The sequence below is a fragment of the Vombatus ursinus genome, unplaced genomic scaffold (genome assembly GCF_900497805.2).
Source record: "Vombatus ursinus unplaced genomic scaffold, bare-nosed wombat genome assembly UNPS02014832.1, whole genome shotgun sequence".
NCBI lineage: Eukaryota > Metazoa > Chordata > Mammalia > Diprotodontia > Vombatidae > Vombatus > Vombatus ursinus.
In genome coordinates, this window is record NW_020954610.1 from 68,940,109 (window position 1) to 68,960,895 (window position 20,787).

Here is a 20,787-nt window from a genome sequence, read left to right on the forward strand (position 1 = left end):
TGGTTAGGCAGTAGGGTTAAGTGACTTGCCCAGGGTCACACAGCTAGTAAGTGCTATGTGTCTGATCTGAGACCGGATTTGAACTCAGATCCTCCTGAGTCCAGGGCCGGTGCTCTATCCACTGTGCCACCTAGCTGCCCCTAATCCTCATATTTCTGAGGCAATATCTCCTACTTCCCTTTTCTTTCCTACCCTTCAGATGATACTTTTTCTCTAGGTCTTTTGGTTGTAGAGTATCAGCCATGGCTTTAGGGAACCCAGAGGTAACCTCCTCTGGTCAAATCATGCAACCATGCTCCATTGCATTTAAGTACATTGTTGGAAGGAACCTTTGGGGTCATTGAATCAGACCCAGAGGGGACTCCGTAGGGTTCAAATCCTTCCATTTATCATTTGAGGATAATGAAGCCCAGGCAAGGTAAATTGATTGTAAACCTTAAAATGGCATATAAATGTGAGTGGTTCTTGTAGATGATGAGAATAATGGTAGTACTGTTATTGAAGCAGGTCATAAAGGTGGTTAAATGGCAAAACAGGGTTGACAACCCAGGACTCCGAGGCCCCTGGTCAGTATCTCTCTACCCTAAGTTGTCATTATAACTTGAAATTTTTTTGTATTAACAGACAGCCCATTTTAAACCTCCTCCTTTCTGTTCTGAGTTTCCACTCTTCTACTGTGGCCTACCTCTTTCTTGATTAATATCATCCTTTTAATTTTTCCTTCTTTTACCTCCTAATTTATGGGCTACTTAATGCCCTTAGGCTTGGTTTGTACATACATAATTTTCCTTTTTTTTTTTTTTCCAAAACTTTGAGCAAGTCACTTCAGCACACTGAGACTCAGTTTCCTCTCTATAAAATAGGGGGTTTGAACTAAAAGACCTGAGGTTCCTTCCTGCTCTAAGTCTTTGATCCTTGGAGCCTAAAGAACAGGAATCTTTGTTCATACTCCCATATTGAAATCCTATTATGCATTTAATATATTCCTAAATCATAACATTTAAGAGCTGGAAGGGACCATAGAAGACATCTCATTTAGCTTCTTCAGTTTGCAGGTGAAGAAACTGAGTCCCAGAGAGCTGAAGTGATTTGCCCAAGGTCACTATTCTTGGTAGAGTTTGGATTAGATCCCAGGCATCTTGATTTTTAATCCCGTATTCTTTCCCATTGACCTCCCCAAGTGCCAAATAGTGCCTCTTCAAAACTCTTTGCCAGTTCATTTCTTCCATGAAGCCTTTTCAGTTCAGACCTACTTGACTCTGGTTACTGCACTTTAATTGTGTTTTCTTCCTGAAAACATTTTACATAATACAACTGTCCCCTTGTCCTGATCTTTGTTCCCTCCTTATGTTTGAATGCCCACATTATGCTTTCTTCCCTTGTTGCTTACTTAAAAATAGACAGATGCAAAACCCTGAAGTTCTTTTTCATTCCCTTCACACCCAACCCCACACCTTCACAACTTATTAATGAACACCTAACAGTTCAGTAGTTAAACATTGATGGAACACATTCTATATGGAGAACACTGCGTAGGTCTGTGTTGATGTACCAGAGAAATGGAGAACCTGGATTGTGCTCTACTGGGGAGATGTGACCACGTAGGAGATAAGACCAGTCCATCTCTGTATTGCAGCTGGTACAACTTACATGCATTGTGTTTGTTATTGTCTAAAGGTAGGTATTGATAACCCTTTCCCTCCCCAACATGCGTTTTCAGTGGTTTAAGGATCTCCCAGTGTGGAGACTCCCACACCCTTCATGGGTAGAGATCAATAATTTGCTTGTTAACTTATAGACTAGGAGTTGCCTAAGGCAGTGAAATGTTAAAAAACTGGTATAGTAACTGGTTACCTTTGTTTTGTGCCAGTGAACTCAAGGTCATTAATTTAACCCAGGCAGTGTGCTGGTTAAGAGAGAACTAACCTTGGGTTAGTGGCAGGGGCTGGGGAGGGGGGGCAACCCTGGGTCTGTATAGCCTACCTCCTGTATTTACCTTCTTACCTTTGTGACCATAGGTAAATGATTTGATCTCAGACACTCACTAGCTATGTGACCCTGGGCAAGTCACTTAGCCTCTGCCTCAGTTTTTTCATCTGTAACATGGGGGTAATAATAGCATCTACCTCTCAGGGTTGTTGTGAGGATAAAATGAGGTAATATTTGTAGAGCACTTAGCACAATGCCTGGCATATTGTTAAGTGCTATATGAACATAAACAACTATTGCTACTATTACTACACTTACTACACCACGACCACCACCACCACCACCACCACCACCACCACCACCATCACCACTTCCTCCTCCTCCTCCTCCTACTATACCTACTACTGCTATCTCCCACTGAGTCACATTTCTCTCATCTAAGAAATGAAGATATCAGTTAGTGCCTACCTTGATATAGTTGATTCCCCTTAGAGCTTGGTAATGTAGTTTGTATAAAAAGCACATTCCATTCATATTGTTGCTAGTATTTTATATGCTTCATTTGTAAGGGATCGTACTTAAATAAAACATACATATATGTGTTATATCCATGTGGATTGTATGCCTGTGTATGTGCCCATGTGTATATTTTCAAGGAGCTTTCTATCTTAAATTCTTTGGAGGGAGAGACTACGTACCTCTAATTTCTTTTGTATCTCTAAACTATGATTATAGCCTAGTGTTAAACGCACATAGAGACACACTCACATATATGCATATATATATATATATATATGCGTGTAATTCAAGTCATGTTCACTCACTAGTTCCTGTTAAAATACCTAATCACCTAGCCTTTTGTCATTTTAGATTTACAAATCCAGTGGGTAACAATTCCCAGAGTTCTATGTATTTGGTGTGGTTGATCTCACATCTCATTGAAGTGAGGTAGAAGAGAGAAAGCAAGTCTGATTAATTGTTAAGTCTCTCTTCTCCCTGGGAGGCAGCCTCAGAATTATGGCGAATTCAGCCTTAAATATGTTCCCATCACCAGAACTTCTCTCTGGGTGCTCCTCTCAGCTGCCATAGGTCGGATCATCACTTTTTCATGGATCACTCACGGAATCAAACCAATCAGTAGATTTCCTGAGCCTCAGTCTTTCCACTGAGCTTCAGTTGCACATCCTCAAGTCTTTTGAACATTTTAAACAGGCTGTCCCAGAGATATCTCAAATGCTGTGTGAGCAAAGTTGAATTTAATCTCTCCCCCCTAATCTTTCCCCTCTTCCAGACTTCCTCCTTATGACAAAGTCACCTCCATCCTTCCCGTCTCCTCAGTTAATAGACTCGGCATTATCCCTCTCTTCTGGATTGTTAGACCAGCTTCCTAATTGGCTCCCCCACTTCAAGTCTTTCCCACCTCCAGTCCCTCCTCCTACACACTGCCGCTAAAGTAGTTTTCCTTAAGCTCAGATTTGATCATGTGACTCCCCTATTCAGTCAACTCTGGTGGCTTCCTTTTGGGCCTCTAGGTTAAAATATAACCTTTTTTTTTTTTTTTTAGCTTTTATAGCCTTATACAACCTGTCCCTAGCCTTTCTTTTCAGTCTTATTGAGAACTATTCTTCCTCTTGTCATTCTTTGATGTAGCCAAACTGCCTATCTCTCTCTCCTTCTCAAATGACCTTCAATCTCCCATCTCCTTATTTTTTTACTGGCCATCCCATATGCCTAGAGTGTATTTTCTTCTTGTCTTCTTTCTACTACTAGGAGCACACTACTAGTATACTTACCTCAGAATATCTTATGTTTAACTACTTGGAAGATATTTCTATTTATTCACCTTATTTATGCTCCATCTACTTATATATGTACTTACTGTTTCTTCTGTTAGAATGTAAGCTTCTTGTGAGTGTAGGAATTGTTTCAATTCTTGAATTTATGTCCTTACTGCTTAGCAAAATGCCTTATATACAAAGTATTTAATACACACTTGTTGATTAATTGATTGTAATTCTCAGATTTAGTCTTGAGTCATCAGAAAGATAAACCAGAGATTTTTCTTTGGGGGTAGATAGATCTTCCAAGGAGTCCACAGATAAATTTCAAGGGTCCCATGGATGGGAACAAAACTTATATCTTTATTTCAATATAATTGGTTTCCTTTGTAATGTTGTGTATTTTATTTGATGACTACTAAAACATCATTCTGAGAAGGGGGGTCCATAGGCTTCACTAGGCTATTAGAGGGTTAAGAACCTCTGAGTTAAGACCTCATGTCAACAATATTTTTTTCCAAAAAAATTTTTTTGTTTTAATATATTTTTATTTCATTAAATATTTCCCATTACATTTTAAATTACTTAAACATTTATTTTAAAAAATTGCATTTCAAATTCTTTTTTCCTGCCCCTCCCCCACACCTTGAGAAGTTAAATAGTATGTTGATTATACATATGAAGTCATGCAAAACATATTTCCATATTAACCAAATTGCAAAAGAAAACAACTCCTCCCCCAGTTTTTTAAAAAGTATGCTTCAGTCTGCACACAGAGTTCATCAGTCCTCTCTGTGGAGGTGGATAGCAATTCAAAAAGCCTAAAATCTCACTCAAGTTGTCTTCAGCTACCTGAAAAATGTGTCAAATTCATTTAGATTCTTTTCTTGTTTTTGATGATATTTGTAAAGCATTTAGTTATGTGCCTTGCATGTAATAGGCACTTAATTTTTTTCTTTTTATGGAGAGTAGGATAGTTAGGGAATGATTGCTGGAAGAGAAAGAAACAATAATCATTTCCCTCCTGCCATGATGCAAATGATCGCTGGACTAGAATCTAGGAGACCTGCATTACCCTACTAACTAGATGTTGTTTTTCTGTCTCTGGGCCTAGTTTCCTGTAAAATGAGGGGGTTAGACTACATGAGACGAGTAAGTTCATTTACAGTAGCCCTAAACTTAAGAATGACATAACATGCTTTGGTTTCCTGTACTGCTTTGGAGGAACATGATTACAGGAGTAATGGTGGTATTTTAAGTTGAATTGACACTTGCCTAAAGACTGATCACATTGGTAGTAGGAACCCACATCAGTAAGTATTAAGTGTGTGTGGCCTTATTTTTTGAACTGCAATCTCAAATTCACTGTATTTTGATAAGTCACTGAGGAACAAGGTTGATAGAGAATATGAGGTTGGTTCATTTACCAAGTATTCTTATTCCGTGGGTCAGAACCTTAAATTGGATCTTGCACTAGATTTGTAATTCTTGTAAGCAGTGGAGAAAAAATGCTTGGCTTATTAATGATTGACTCCATTGGTGAGATTTATTGCTTAGAGTTTTAGACATTAAAGGGAACTTGACCCTTCTCCTGCTTTTTTGGTAGCACCCTGGGGTCTTGAGTTTCCTCAAGGGGTACCATAAAATTGTCTAATGGAATATTTAAGTGATTTATAGTTCATTTTAAAACATGATGGTATATCAAATTTCATAGTTATAAACTGTGAAATCAGACACAATAGCCCTTAATTCTGAAAAGGTTGGGAATCACTTGGTTAAGTAAACCACATATCTTCAGTCTGTCTGTATCCTGTTTTAGACATAAACTATTTGTTAGTACAAAATAGTCAAAGTTAGCAAACCATGAGTATAGCATTCTCAAATCTACTATTATCTAATTAAGAAACCATTAAGCCATGTAAACTATAATAGCTCAGTTTATCCTTCTGTAAAGTGGGATTAAATTCAGCTACCCACTTACCTCATTAGTTAGGGTGTAAAGATTAATGATGCAACTTTGTAAGGCATTTTTAGATCCTCACATAAAGAAAGGTTATAGAAGTGCATAGTATTTGGGGGTATGAAGCTTTCTTAGGAAGTGGTTATTTTTTTTTAAAACTCATACCAAGTAGCCTAATTGTATGATTTTTTTTTTTAATCTCTACAGACTGAAATCGCCAAGAGATTGAATACAATTTGTGCACAAGTCATCCCATTTCTGTCTCAGGAAGTAAGTAAAACTGTTCAGCTGTTAAAGTGCAATTATGTTGCTTCTCTGTTTGCAAATTAGCTAGTTTTAAGATGTTAATTTTATCACAACGCACAAGTGTGAAGAACATCTGTTACAGCTGAAGTGTGCAAACCCCCTGCTATTCGGTTGAACAGATCTGAGGGCAAGCTGCAGAACTGGCAACAATAGCTCAACTTCAAATTAATTCTTTTCAGAAGAAAACTGCAAAATGACTATCAAGATAAACCTTTTGTTTTGTTTTTTTTTTTGAGCTGCAGTAGTAACTCCTGATCACTCACATGCTCCTCATTTTTTTAAATTAAAACAAAAGTTTGTCCTGTAATGTTAGCTCTAAAAGCCATTTTTTTCCTGCATCTGTAGGAAGTAAATACACATTTTACTAGATCCCAGGGTAAATCTTAAATGTTAGGAGGCATAATGCATCTGAGATCATAATAGCAACTCACTTTTATGTAGTTGTACTCTTGACAAGTTAAATTCAAAACTATCATGTGAAAAATACTGGGCCTGAAGGTGCTTTGAAAGTATATATAGGGCAGCTAGGTGGCGCAATGAATAGAGCACTGGTGAGTTCAAATCAGGCTCAGATATTTACTAGCTTTGTGATCCTGGGCAAGTCACTTAAAATCCTGATTGGCTCCAAAAGAAAAAAAAAGTCTCTATTGATACTTGCAAACAACAAGTATTGTAGAAAGAGTACTGGGTTTGGAGTCAGAGGGCCTGATTCAATTCTTGCCTCTGCCTTTCTGACCTTGGGAAGTCACTTCACCTCTGGCCTCGGTTTGCCAGAAGGAAGTTGCATTGGATGAAGAAGGTCCAATATGATTTTTAAATTAAGGTTTAGGGTGGGTAACTATCTAGACAAGTATCTTCCTAAGTAATAGGTCTTTATGGATGACACCCATTGACTTAATATAGACGAGCTTTTTGTTTGGCATCCTATATACTTGCCTTTTTAATCTGGTGATGTTTAAAAAAAAAACAAAGCATGCCTAAATTCAGGTCCTCCATCTATTGTTAACCATACAGCCTTGATTGAATCCCACAGTGTCTGGGGATATGAGTTTTCTTATCCCTAAAATGGGAGATTTGAACTAACTGATTTCTTCCCAGTTCCGAAAGTTTTGTAATGCTAGAACTTTTAAGTGGGGCTGTTTGCTAAAAATGAGACTTGGTCATTGCTTCTCAGTCCTCCCCATCTCCCTTTTCCCCCCTTCCTCTAGATTTTAAGTGATACTCTTGAGGATAATGTGGTATATTCCCTAAATTAAAATGGTTATGGGAGTAGAGATAGACATCTAGTTATCCTCTTATGGAGATTGGGGGTGGTGGGAGGGAAATAAGAATGAGAAGAAAATCCAAATAAGGTAACTTATTAAAGCTGGAGGTAGATTAAGAATTGTTAGAACATATTGCTCTAGGCTTTACTTCTTTATCTTTGAAGAGTTAATTTTGCTCTTTTAAAAACTGCTTCTTGGGGCAGCTAGGTGGCACAGTGGATAGAGCACCAGCCCTGGATTCAGGAGGATCTGAGTTCAATTCGGCCCTAGACACATAACACTAACTGTGTGACCCTGGGCAAGTCACTTAACCCCATTGCCTAACCAAAAAACAAACAAACCAAAAAAAAACCAACTTCTTGTCTTCAAGTCTTTACGGTAAAACTCACTATGTGAGTGGGTCATTTTTACATTTCCTTTGCCCAATGCTTCATACACATTTTGTGTTTATGTAGTTTATTTTAGGGCCTCAGAATATTCTTGCTTTGGAGAAACTCAAGAGTTAGAAAAGAGTGCAAGAGGTTACTAGGTGGCATAGTGGATAGAGTGTTGGACTTGGAGTCAGGAAGACATGAGTTCAAATCTTGCCTTAGACATTTACTGTCTCTTTTACTTTGAGCAGTTCACTTAACTTTTGTCTGTCTCAGTTTCCTCATCTGTAAAATAGGTTTAATAACAGCATCTACCTCTCCCCCACCCCACCCTCCAGGTTGTTGTGAAGATCAAATGAAGTTACACATATAAAGCGCTTTGCAGACCTTAAAGCACTGTATAGATGCTAGTAATCATCATTACCGCCATTATCATCATCATCTAGTCCAACCTAAACAAGAATCCTTTCGGTGATATCCCCCCAAAGTGGTCATCTATCTAGCCTGTGCTCTAGTGCAGGGCTTCTTAAACTTTTTCTATTCCCAGCAGCTTTGGCCCCTTTTCCATTTCAGCAGCATTTCATTTTTTTGGCATTGCCATGGTCTGGGGGACATACACAGCACAAAGTGCGCGTGCTTTGTGTTCAGAACCAAGGCTGCAGTGAGATTGCATGATGCAACACAGGCAACCCCGCCAGAAACACTTTGGATTAGTTATGCGTTTGATTTTAAATTAATTTTTGGTTGTGCATTCAGAAACCCTTTACTGTTGCCAAAATTTTTGTGACAGGGTCGCAACCCACAGTTTAAGAAGTGCTGCTCTAGTGAGGGAGGGGTGAAGCCCACTATTTCCAGAAGTAACCAATTCCACTTTAGCATAGCTCTTATTGTTAAGGAAATTTTCTTTTCATTGAATCCGAGTCTGTGTCCTTGCAACTTCCAACCATTTTTGCTTTTTGGGACCAAACACTACTCCATTTTTATAACACACCCCTTCAAGTGCACAAAGACATCTATCATGTCCTCTCTTTAAGTTGTCTATTCTCTGGGCTCAACATCCCCCGTTCTTTTTATTCACCATCATATAGCACAATCTTGAAACCTGTTAGCTTTGTGAATTTTTCCAGGTTGTCAATGTCCTTAAAGTACCCCTTACTGAAAACACTATGAGAAATTCACCTCCATATGCATAGGAGCTATGCCTTTATTAGCGTAGCCTAAGATGAAATTAGCTTTTTTTCATTCTTTTAATTTATAATCAACCTTTAGTTCATTCATTAAAATCATATCTTTTTTTTCTAATGAATTGCTGTCTTAGCCATACCTCCTCTCCGTTTTGTACTTGTGAAGTTAATTTTTTGAGCCCAGGTGTAGGATTTTACATTTATGTCTTGAAATTTCATCATAGTTGATTCATTCTTGGTGTTCTAGCATCTTTCTCACATATTGATCTAAAAAAATCACAAACAGTCATCAGAGAACTTGGTGCCCCCAGATATTGGTGAAATACAGAGCTCTTAAAATAGTCATTTTTAGTTTCCCTCTGCCTAATGCTTTGCATTTATTTTCATGTTATTAAAGCGTACAGGTTTGGGAGCCTATGAGGATGGTGGGTTCATTTAAAACCTTTGTCTTTACTCTGGACTATGTTTAGCAAGTGTTTCTTGTTTACTTTCCCCATGCTTAAAGGTTTTAGGAAGGAACGAGTAGAGTTCTTATCTTACTTATCTCCTTACCTTAACTTGGCTTAACTCCTTGCCTTCTCTCCTTACTTCCAAAGCATCAGCAGCAAGTGGCTCAAGCAGTTGAACGTGCCAAGCAAGTGACCATGGCTGAGTTGAATGCCATCATCGGGGTACGTGGTCTTCCAGGGCTCCCTCCTACAGTGTGTATAACCAGCTTTCATTTCTTATTGATTGCTAGTTGACCATAAAGATATTTTTGATGTCTGATGTTATTGTGTAGATGATGTGTATTTTTATAGACTTGTATTTTTGGTGGAGGAAGGGGAGGGGAAAGAAAACTTTTATTTTGCATTGGGACGATAAATGTGGTTTGTTTCCCTGCTCCCAAGCAGGCATTCATTGCATTAGCAATAACAAGACTTTTAGTATTGCATTAGTTAAACAAAAGCTTCTAGATTGGTAGCCTTCTAAATGTTTTTCTTTCCCTTCCTCCTATGGCATGGGATCAGTGAGGCTAAGGCTGAGCTTTATATTGCTTCAGTTCATTTAGTTATCTTTGCTTTTGCCTTCTGCTTTTCAAAGTACTTGGAACCTGTATAACTATTCACCCTTCTTCCTCTTTCTTTCTTGTACAACTTTCATGAATTTTAAAGGGGCTCACCAGTGAAAAGAAATTTCTATTGCTTTTGAAGAAGTGTTAATTGTCTGACACAGTGTTGTAATAGCCTTTCACCAAGTTTTTGATTTTAAATATGCTGAGATCAGTTAATACTCTTTGCTTGTGACTGGTTGTCAATCACAGGTCATTGACTGTGCATTAATGAACTTGGTGAACCGTGCATTCCTTCCACTGCATGAGTCCATCCCCCCTACCCCCCACCCGACACAGAGTCTCCAGAATGTTTCTCATGTTTTCTGCCCTTCCAGTCTAAGTGAAAGAAGTAGCCGAAACAAGGAGCCGTCCTTTCTGATTTTATTCATATTGTGAGCGCCCCGAGCGGATTCAAATTACTCATTTATCAATTTATGTTAATTGCTTGTGAGAAGATGCCCTGCTGGTCTTTATGGTTCCCTCAGACACTTTGTAATGATAATTAGACATGCTGCTCTACGGATTAGCAGTGCCATAGTCCAATGACGTCTGCAGACAATGGGACCAGTTGATCCATCTGTGCTTAAAATTACATCCCAACTGGAGATGGAGAAAAAACATAAGAGCCAGGGAGGATTAAAAGAATGAGCCTCAGCTTGAAAAATTCTCCTTTCATCAGTTTCTCAATTGCAGATCTGCAGTCAGTTTGCCCGTGGTAAGCTATTGGCAGTCAATTAGGTGAAATAAACTGGGAGGGTGACCTTCATTCCCTTTTAATAGCTTTTTCCTCCCTGAAATGGGGAGCTTCAGTGGATTTTCAGCTTAAATTTTATTCAAGCTGCTTTATTACACTTGACAGCTTAGCTCTGCATAAACATTCCCCCCTTCCCCCAAATCCAAGCCCTGCTTCCCCCCCCCCCCCCCCCCCCCGCCCCAGTATCACATTTTGACTGTTACTTAGTCGCCTCTCTAATCACATTCAACAAAAAAACACAATTACATCTACATTTGTCTGCAACCTTCTGTACCTTTTTCTTGGGGAATGAATGAATTGCTTTATTCTGGAGTTCAAATCAGATATTCATATGGAGCTCTACTATGTACAGTGTTTGATTTGGAGAGGTAATAAGCAGGTATATAGTGCCTACTATGTGCCAGGTATTAAGCTAAGCCCTTTACACATATTATCTCAAAGAATAATAGTGAATTCTACTTGTAGTTTGATCACAACTTCTTTCCCCCCCCAAAAAAAAGAATAAGAATTTATTTTGATTAAAACAAAATATAGGCAAGGAATTCCCCAAGTATGGAGTTTATCACACTGGTTTTCCTATAAGTTCTATATGTTTCATCATAATTTATTAATAGTAACATTTTATAATAGATTCTTAGACTTATTGAATCTCCTTTTATTTCAAGCTCAGAAAAAAATAGTTGAAAATCTTGAGCTTTCCTACCTCCACACAAAAAAGACCAGTGTCAGGAGTTCTTTTAGAAGTGGGGGCTTAATAGTTACCTGAATTATTTTGTTCTGGAAAACTTAATGTTTCATTAATACAGAGTATGATAGCACAGCAGAAAAGCTAGATCAGTTAAGTGTAGGCCATACACAAGACTTCTGACAGCCAGTTGTCTTCAACACACTTAGCAATATAATTTTTTATAACTGATCATTTTAAGTATTTATTAATTTGTCAGAGAGATCTTTTTATAGTTGGATGTGATCAATAATCATCCTATCTGAAACTGTAAGTTTCATGCTCTGACATATGCTTGATTTTACTTGAAAGGGATTGTGTGCATCCTGGAAAATCGGAGTAGCATAAAATTGGGTTGACAATTCAGTAGACCTTTGCACCCCATTCATTGAACATGCAGTGTGTCAACCTGTCTCCCCAGAGGGGAAGAGGCATCAGGAGGCTGTCTGTTCCTACAAGCAGCAGCTGTACACCAAAGTAAATGCAGCCTGGTTTGATAGCAGCTGTCAGTATTGTTCAGAGACCTGACTTAGTGAAAAGAACAATAGAAGAGGCCATGCCCTTAAACTGCATCGTCTTTCAGGCTAAGAAAAGAAATAGTAATTTAACGGTTTAGACATCTATTACAAGTGTGAAAGATCATGAAAGAGTCCTCTTTAAAATGCAAATGAGGAGAAAATTCTCAGTTTAAGGTACAGTCAAAGAACTTAGTGCTCAGTAGTGCTGAGGATGTTACTCTAAGATAAACTTGAGGGTGGGGGAGTTGGAAAAAAAGGTTAGGTTTTCTTAACAATAGAAAACTTACCCTGGTTAAGCATCAGTGTATTCTTGTGTTCTTAATACTTGGATCTGAAACTGGGCAATCTGGAGAGAAGGGAAGTTTTAAAATTTTTCTTATTAGATGATTCAAAATACTGTTAATTTCTCATAGAAATAAACTCAGTTCTTGTAGCTAGAACAATTTTGTTAATTTGTTTCTCTCCTGTTGTTAGCCTTTTCTCACCCCTGTTGAGAGGGGGAGAGAGAGAGAGAGAGAGACTGACTCTTGAAATTTTATATTCAGGACTTTGTTTTTCTGTTTTTGGCTTTGACTATTTCAGTGGTGAAGGAGAGAAAGCAAATTTGATGGCTTCAGTAGAATAATGATTGCATGTTTACCTGTTGAATGCTGCTTTTTAAAAGCTATTTGTTATTAAGTGGGTTGTGTTCTTGTAACCATAAAAAGGCTATTTAATAATACAGAGTACTTAATGAACTCAGGGTTTGGTCTGGTTTGACACAAAAACCACCAGGGCTTTGGAAGAACAAGATGAGCTGAGGGAAATGAATATATATGAATGTGAGCATTTGAGTATCAGATTTCTACAGGCAGTCCTTACACTTAGTGGGCTATTATTCCTGGAAAAACTGCTTTTAAGCTTGACGTAAGTCAAATCTAAATTTTTCCATAGAAGCAGTAGTAGGATGGAGGTTATATACCTATGTACCTGACTGATGTTCAATTCTTTATAAAATGGCTACAGACATAAAAAAGGGAAGATGAGTTATGTAAAAAGATGAGAGCTGTACTTGGAGTCAGGAAGACCCAAATTCAGCCTCAAACATTTATGATCTTTATAAGCCTGAGCAAATTTAACCTCTCTTATCTTTGGTTTCTTTATTTGTGAATGGAGAGTATTAATAGCACTGTCTTCACAGGGTTGTAAGGATCAAATAAGATAATATATGCAAAATTCTTTTCAAACCTTAAAGCAAAATATTACATTGTTTAATCTGAGGTGTAACCAAAAATTTTTGCACCTGGGCCAAGGAGTAATAAACGGGTCCTCCATTGGAGGATAGGGAGGCAGTAGAGAAGGCTGGGCAGGGGAGGAGCTCACCTGAGTCTGCCATGTGGTACCTTCTTTTTAAACTAATTGTTTTTGCTAATTAGCTGCTAAGCTCTGTTTTTATGTTGCTGAAGAACTTCGAATTTCAGTCCTCCCTAAATTTGGTGTGCTGGGAGAAGTGACAGTCACCCTTCACTTAGTCATCTCTGTGGCTTTAGCCCACCTTGCTTTATGATGTGTGCAAGTCATGTCCAAACTTCATCTTCCCTGACTGTGGTAAGGCATGGCTCTTGAATCAAGAGACCTGTGTTTAAATTCCATCACTGACTTTAGCCTGTGTGGCAAGGAGGAAGTCATTTCAACTCCCTGAGTCTGTTTTCTCATCTGATAAAACAGAGATAATAATATTTGTACTACCTACTTCCAAGGATCCTTGTGAAGAGCACTTTTTAAACCTTCAGTGATATACAAATATAAGTTTAATGTGAAATTTTAATGTCACTTATATTTTGACTAGTTAACTAGCATTGGACCATCCCATCCTAGTGATTATCACCTCATTATTCAATCTGCCTTTTCACCTTTCCCCACACTTTTCCAATCAGACAATCCCATTTTCAGGGTTTTGTCCTCATTTCTTTTTTTTTTTTTTTTTCTTTTAAGCACCCTTAGCTATTCCTGTCCTTGGAATATCCAACTCAGCCTCAGCTGATACAGCTCTGCTGAGTATTAGCAAGGGTTACCATAATAAATATTTTTAAAAGTCATATTAATAAGAATAATTGGCTTCTGTGATTAAAGTACTGTCCAAGTTGGTCAAAGACTGACTGGTTGGCAATTCTTCCCCTCCCTCATTATGCCCTTGTTGTTACTTCCCTATATATTTCACCTTTTGTAGTATGTTGTCTGGATACTAACTTTCCCAGTAATGTATTTTACCTAATTGCTTCTACAATTACAATTCTACAATTGTTATATTTATATTATACATCTTCCAATCTGTGAATTTAAAAAATTGTTGTCTTTAAATATAATTGGTTTCCTTTATGATCATATGTATTATATTTTAGGCATTTAAAAATCTTTGGAGGGGCAGCTAGGTGGTGCAGTGGATAGAGCACAGGCCCTGGAGTCAGGAGGACCTGAGTTCAAATGTGACCTCAGACCAAACACTTATATTTACTAGCTCTGTGACCCTGGGCAAGTCACTTAACTCAAATTGCCTAAAAATTAAAAAAAAAAAAATCTTTGGAAAAATGGCCCATGGACTTCACCTGATTGCAAAAGGGGTCCATGACACAAAAAATAGGTTTTAAAAACTTAATCTTTAGTTGATCTACTATTTTTTTTTTTTAGGTCTAGCATAAAAACACCTTAAAAATACATATACATTGGTCAGGATTTAATGCAATAGTAATGCATGTTGTATTTAAAATGATGCACTGTTATATGATTCAGAGTTCTTTCCTCTTGCTACTTTATTTTACTGTGACATATTAGAAGGTAAAAAAAAATCCTTTATCAAGGTCATGAGATTCTTCAAGGAAATTTAAAGAGGTATCCTTGATTGAGGTGAGGCAGGATGTGGAGCCTGGAGGACTTTGAACCACTTGTTCGCTCTTTGAGAAACTTGGGGATTATCTGTTAAACTGCTGTTTTTCGTCTCTGAAAATTTCTCTGTAGGCTTTGGAGATCAAGCTTTTGACATTTTAGCCGCCCTAGAAATAGGCTTGCTTGGGCTTCCAGAGTTTTACAGGGCTTACCTGCCTTTCGAAGTACATGAACCAAACTTTATTGCCTTTCTGTATTTTAAAAAATGTATTCTTTGATCCCTGTCCAGTTGTTTCTTCACAATGTCAAAAAGCCTCCAGGCGTTGACTTGAGCGATAGCCAGACTCCCAGGCGTAAAGTTCAGAGGTTGATCCTGAATGTGCGAGAACAGAAGCTGTTTGTCTCTCCTCCATTTTTGCCACAAATCACAGAATCTGAATCTTAGGAATTTAGAAGCTGGAAGGGATTGGATTGGATCAGAACTGGAGTTTTAAATGATCTACTGGCTAAGTACTCTAAATTATTTAGCTCATCCTCTTTGAAAAGGTATGTGACTTGCCCATGGTCACACTGAAAATTTTTTCTACTTTAGGTCTTTTCTTGTTATTTTACATCCTGTATATACTTATTTTATATGTGTTTGTCATGTCTCCCAAGAGACCATAATAAGCTCACTGAGAGCGAGAATTGTTTGATTTTTGTCTTTGGAGTTTCTGTGGCTAGCATGATACTTGGCACTCAATAAATGCCAAGTTGATGGTTCAGTATTTATCACTCTCTGCCTCTGTTGTGGAAACTCCTCTGCCCCTGTTCATCAACAACTCATCTGTAACAAGTTGCCTCAGGCACTGAGAAGCTCAATGTCTTGCCCATAGTCTTACATCTAGCATGGGTTCCCTTCCTCCAGACCCTTCCATTGTGACCCCAAATGGGGTCATGGAGAATCGGACATGACTGGACGACAAATTTATATATGTATGTGTTGTTTATTGCCCTCAAATCCCTTTAGCAAAATGTAAACTCCTTGATGGCAAAGACTCTGGTCTGTTTTGCCTTCTTATCCCCAGCACCTTGCACGGTGCCTAGCATTTAACAGTTGTTGTTGAATGGGTCCAAGGTAGGACTTGAGCCCAGGCTTTCTATCACCAAGGCAAATTGGTCTCATTACTTTATCATTAACTAAGTGACCTAGCTTGCTGTCCGTGTTTCTGAGCCCACTCCCATCTTAGTTCCATCCACGTGTTTATGCTGTTATTAAGTCTGGGGATTATCAACCCTCTCAAGTCAGGGGAAGCATATTAGGAAATATATCATGGTACTTCCAGGCCTGCTAAGTGCCATAAATGGATAATTAACTGAGTATTCTAAGTGCCAGTTACTAGAATTCAAAGACTACTATTTGTATTTTCTTTTCTTGGACAGGGCTTACACATATTTCAGCGTTTGAATTAGATGCTTTTCTTCATGCAGGAATGATTTTTAAGGTGTGTGTCGCTGGAAAAGCATTGCTATTCAGCACTTTCCATGATGCAAACTGTAAGTCAGGTTACAAAAATGTGAGGTTCTTTTCTTTTTAAAACTGATAAGGAGTAGTTTTTAGAAACCAAAAATACAGTGTTTGAAGAGGAGATAAATCATTGATTTCAGTATCCAATATTCATGTAGAGGAGAACAGTCAAGTTCCAGGTACAAAGCAATTAGATTTTCGAGGTGGGATTTGAAGGACAGAGTATATGTATGCACACACAGGAACAAGAAGAAGAAGGCAATGGCTTATATACTTGGAGTGTTTTTGGCCATCTAGCCAGAAAAACCAGATGTCCACTACATGATGTGATCACCTTAGCCACAAGAAAATCTGTCATCTCTTTAAAGATGATAAAAATACCTGATGTCAGTGAGTTTCAGTGATTACTCTGATCTTACTCTGATTTAACAATAGCTTGCCTTCTTTGAAGGGTTGATCTAATTGTTTCTCTGAGCTCTGCCTCAGGTAGGCCTAGTCTATGCTACAAAGCTAATCAATAATCTCATCTGTTATGCCAAATTGGGGGGAAATTTTGTATGTTGCTGATACCTTGGAGGCATATTAGGCTTTATTTGACAGATAGGCATCTTTTTATGTTTACTAATGAAGGCATATATGAAGTATGACACAAAACTTAGAAATTTATCTTGGGTTCTTGTTTCTTTGCCCAGGCTATCTCCCATGACTGGAATATACTCCTTCTGCATCTTTTCTATCTTTAAGAATCCCTATTTTCTTCAAAGACTAGTTTAAGCACCTACATGAGATCTTTTCTCATCTCCTCTAGCTGCTGGTGTTTCCCTCTCTGAAATTGCTTTGTGTTAACTTTATAGATTTTATACCTATTTGTATGTATGCATGATGTTTCTTTTGATAAACTGTAAGGTTCTTGAGGGTAGGGGCTGTTTCATTTCCATGTTTGTATCCACAGTACTTGGCACATAAAAGCTTAATTGATGATTCAGCTTTGGTTTTTAGTATTTTAGGGGCAAATTTTTTTGTCTGATTATACTCTTAAGAAAGATTGGGTTGTAGGCCTCCTAAAGGGCTCTCTATTGTTGCATGAGTTGATTGGCTAAAGGATTAGCAAGATGTTGGATTATTTTTTTTTTCCCCTTGGATGTAGCTGACAGTTATCTCTGGGATTGTAGTGTGTGAAGTTTAAGAGGATGAGGTTAACCTCTTGAGGGTTTATTCTTAGGAGTTTGCAGTTAATCCTTGGAAAGCCTATAAATACCTGGGATGTATGTGTTTCTTTGTAAAAACAGGAATACAGCCTAAAAGAGTAATGCCTACAACTACCAGAAAGAATGCACAAAACACCTGTAATAACACTCAAGGTCGTCTTTGTCAGCTGTAATCTGTTTGATGCCAAGCTCTTTATATGAGTATATCTTAATAGGATGATGATTTATTAAATTTCCAAAAAAAAAAGGGGGGGAGGGAGAAACTGCAAAAAGCTTTTGATGCATCCTACTTTGGGTGGAGTGCAGTAAAATGTTAAGTTGTACTGCCAAGAATCATTCTCTGACAAGTGTTGGGATTTCTTTAGATCTTCAGTGTTCTTCCATAGAGTTAAGTTATTCCATGGGGTTTTGTGCGTCTCCTTGTTGGAAGGTTGTTGGGCAAGGACTGACATAAATGCTGATGGGATGTTAATGTGAGAACATCTGAAGTACGAGTTAGATAAAGATGGGAAGAACTGTAACTTTTAGAGCTTTCTGTGATATCGCCTTAAACAGCCCACTGACAAAGGAGCCATAGTGTGACAGAAGAGTAGGCAGAAAGAAGTAATCATACTTCTTTAGGGCTAAAAGGGAATTTTAAGGTCATTGAGTATAATCAGCTTATATTACAGATGGGGGGGGGGGGGACCTTGAGGTCCAAAAACCTGTCCAGGATTTATAAACCATCTATCTCTAGTTAGTGGCTAGAACTTGTAGACTTGATGCCCAGGTTAAATAGTGTTCTCTTCACTCACCGCATTGAGTCATGTAACAGCGGTCATGAAGAATGCCATTATCTGACCCTGGGCAAGTCACTTAACTCTGATTGCCTCACCAAAAAGAAAAAAAAATGTCATATCTTTCCTCCCCTCCCCCAAATGTTATTGATATCTTTTATTTTTATGTCACCTTCATTTCCAAATACATTCCTTCCCCTCATACCTGCCGAGAGAGCCATCACTTATAACAAAAAAATTACAAAGAAAAGGTTGGGGGGGGGACCGGACTAGTTCAGGAAAATTAACCAACACATCAACTAAATTTGACAGTATATGTAGTGTTCTCCACCCATAGCTCTGCAGAGAGAGTAGGAAAGTGTATTTTCTCATCTCTTTGAGCCAAACATAGTCATTATAGTTACATAGTATTCCATCTCCCCCCTCCCCCAATTTACATCATTGAAGTCATTATGTATATTTTCCTGTTTCTGCTTACTTCTCTTCCCATCAATTGATATGACTTCCCATGCTTCTTAGTGGTTTTCATTGGAATGCTACTTCTAAGAGATTCCTATTAAGTAGAATTCTTGTTGTTTAATGATTTCAGTCATGTCTGACTCTTCATGACCCCATTTGGGGTTTTCTTGGCAAAGATACTGGAGTGGTTTACCATTTCCTTTTCCAGCCAATTTTACAGATGAAGAAATTGAGGCAAACAGGGTGAAATGACTTGCCCAGGGTCACAGCTAGTAAGTATCTGAAGCCAGATTTGAACTTAGGAAGATGAGTCTTCTTGACTCCAGGCCCAGCACTCTTATCTACTACCCTACCTATTCCTGAGTTCAAGTCATACATCTAACACATACTCTTTGCATGATTCTGGGCAAGTCATTAAACAATCTCTTAGTGCCCCAGACGGCTTTCCTAAGACCAGTTGCAGGGAAAGTACTTACTTACGTGGTAGAAGTGGGTTCCTCATCTCAGAGTCCCCTGTAGCAGTGAAATCACATGCCCAATCCTTATCCATCTCTTTGGTGTCTGTAAACTCTTCTTGTACCCCATTGTTTCTTATCACATCAATTATTTATCAGTATGGCCTTTAACTGAGGAGGAAACCTTCAAATGGAATATTTTCTTTTGATTCTTCTTATTTGAATAATTTGAGAATTAATCGGATCTACTGGATAATTTCTGCTTGTTTTCCTTCATCCCTCTAATGGGGACAGGCCATTCACCCAATGGTAGCTTGTGTAATAGTAGTGGCAACAGCAGCAGTAGTAGTGGAGTGTGTGTATGTGTATGTTTGTGTTTTCTAGTTGTCAGGCAATACAATAATAGGATGTATCCATTTCCAGAAAGCTCTTTTCTCTGTGTAAAATTGCACAATACAAACCACAGGTCTTATGGGGGAAAAAAATGGGGTTAGGAGCACAACACTCAAAAACTTTGTCAGTGACACATAGAAAAAGATAGGAACTTGGCAGTGTCTGTAGCCTTGGGCTGCTGCTTGGTGTCCGGATTCCCAGGAGTTCAGGCTTGCAAAGCCATGAGCAACGACTTGGTTTGATAAAGATTTGAAATTCTGAAGTTTGTTTGTGGAAATGGGTGTTGGAAACATCACAGCTAATGAGTTTTTGTGAAGTGGTGAAGTTTTCTGTATTCTTTCCTTGATTCTTGGGGCTAAAATCACACATAAGCTAACCCAAAATTCATGTTATGATCTGAATGTTCCCTAATATATCAACTGTGTTGGAGCAAATTCATGTTTCTGAAACAAGCCCTGTGGAAGAACTGATTATACTTAAGCTCTTCCTTGTTTGTTTACAAGGTCTTATGCCATTTATTTCCCCTCTCTGCACTATAAAGACAATCTTAAAGAAAGAAAAGAGCAAGAGATTGGGTAAGGATTTCAGAGTAGCTATTTGGAGAAAATACAAACTAATATAAATTTTTGAACTCGAGTAACGTTAAGGGTTAAAATAAATTTTTCATTCCTCACATTAATCATTAAACCCAGAGGCAAGGGTTCAGTATTTACCCCGTTTGTGATCATCATGATTGTTTTCCCCACTTTGGGAAGTAGTTATTTGAAATTTTGTGTGCTTGCGGCTTTCTCTGGAAGACATGGACAAAGAGACATTATTCCTTTGTGGGTTTTGAGGTCTCATTAACTCAAGATTTAGTACATTTTACTCATATCCTTCCCAAATTTGACATGTTGGGGGAGGAGAATGCGAATATCAAATTCCATTGTCACCAAATCGAAACCATCCTATGCTTGCTTTTCACTGGCAATGTGTAAAGGGTTCCACAGTTGATTCTTTTTTTTTTTTTTCGTATTGCAGAATATGGTGTTTGTTGGGGGGGAAAGCTGTGGAGGGTGATATATTTTAATCTGACATTAATATAGTCAACTCTAGAATGTGGATGTGCATTTTTTTTCAGTTGCAAAAAGGAGTTTATATGAGGACAAAGCAATAGTGAAAGTGGAATTAAAACACACACACACACACACACCCCCATCCCACCTTGATGGGACCAGAAATTCTAGCACGTTAATGGGCACACAA

General features: G+C 38.2%; 1 protein-coding gene across 7 annotated transcripts in view; it reads left to right on the top strand.

The window, feature by feature from the left end:
- LOC114025702 (transducin-like enhancer protein 1) overlaps positions 1-20,787 on the top strand; it is a 116,472-nt gene that overhangs the window by 27,380 nt on the left and 68,305 nt on the right. For 4 of the 7 annotated variants that reach the window (XM_027839173.1, XM_027839170.1, XM_027839171.1 and 1 more), the window contains exons 5-6: positions 5,875-5,937; positions 9,390-9,464. In XM_027839173.1, the coding sequence (XP_027694974.1) occupies positions 5,875-5,937; positions 9,390-9,464 (138 nt within the window). Of the gene's footprint in view, positions 1-5,874; positions 5,938-9,389; positions 9,495-20,787 lie in introns of all 7 variants that reach the window. The other 3 variants (XM_027839167.1, XM_027839168.1, XM_027839169.1) reach the window with 1 other exon arrangement.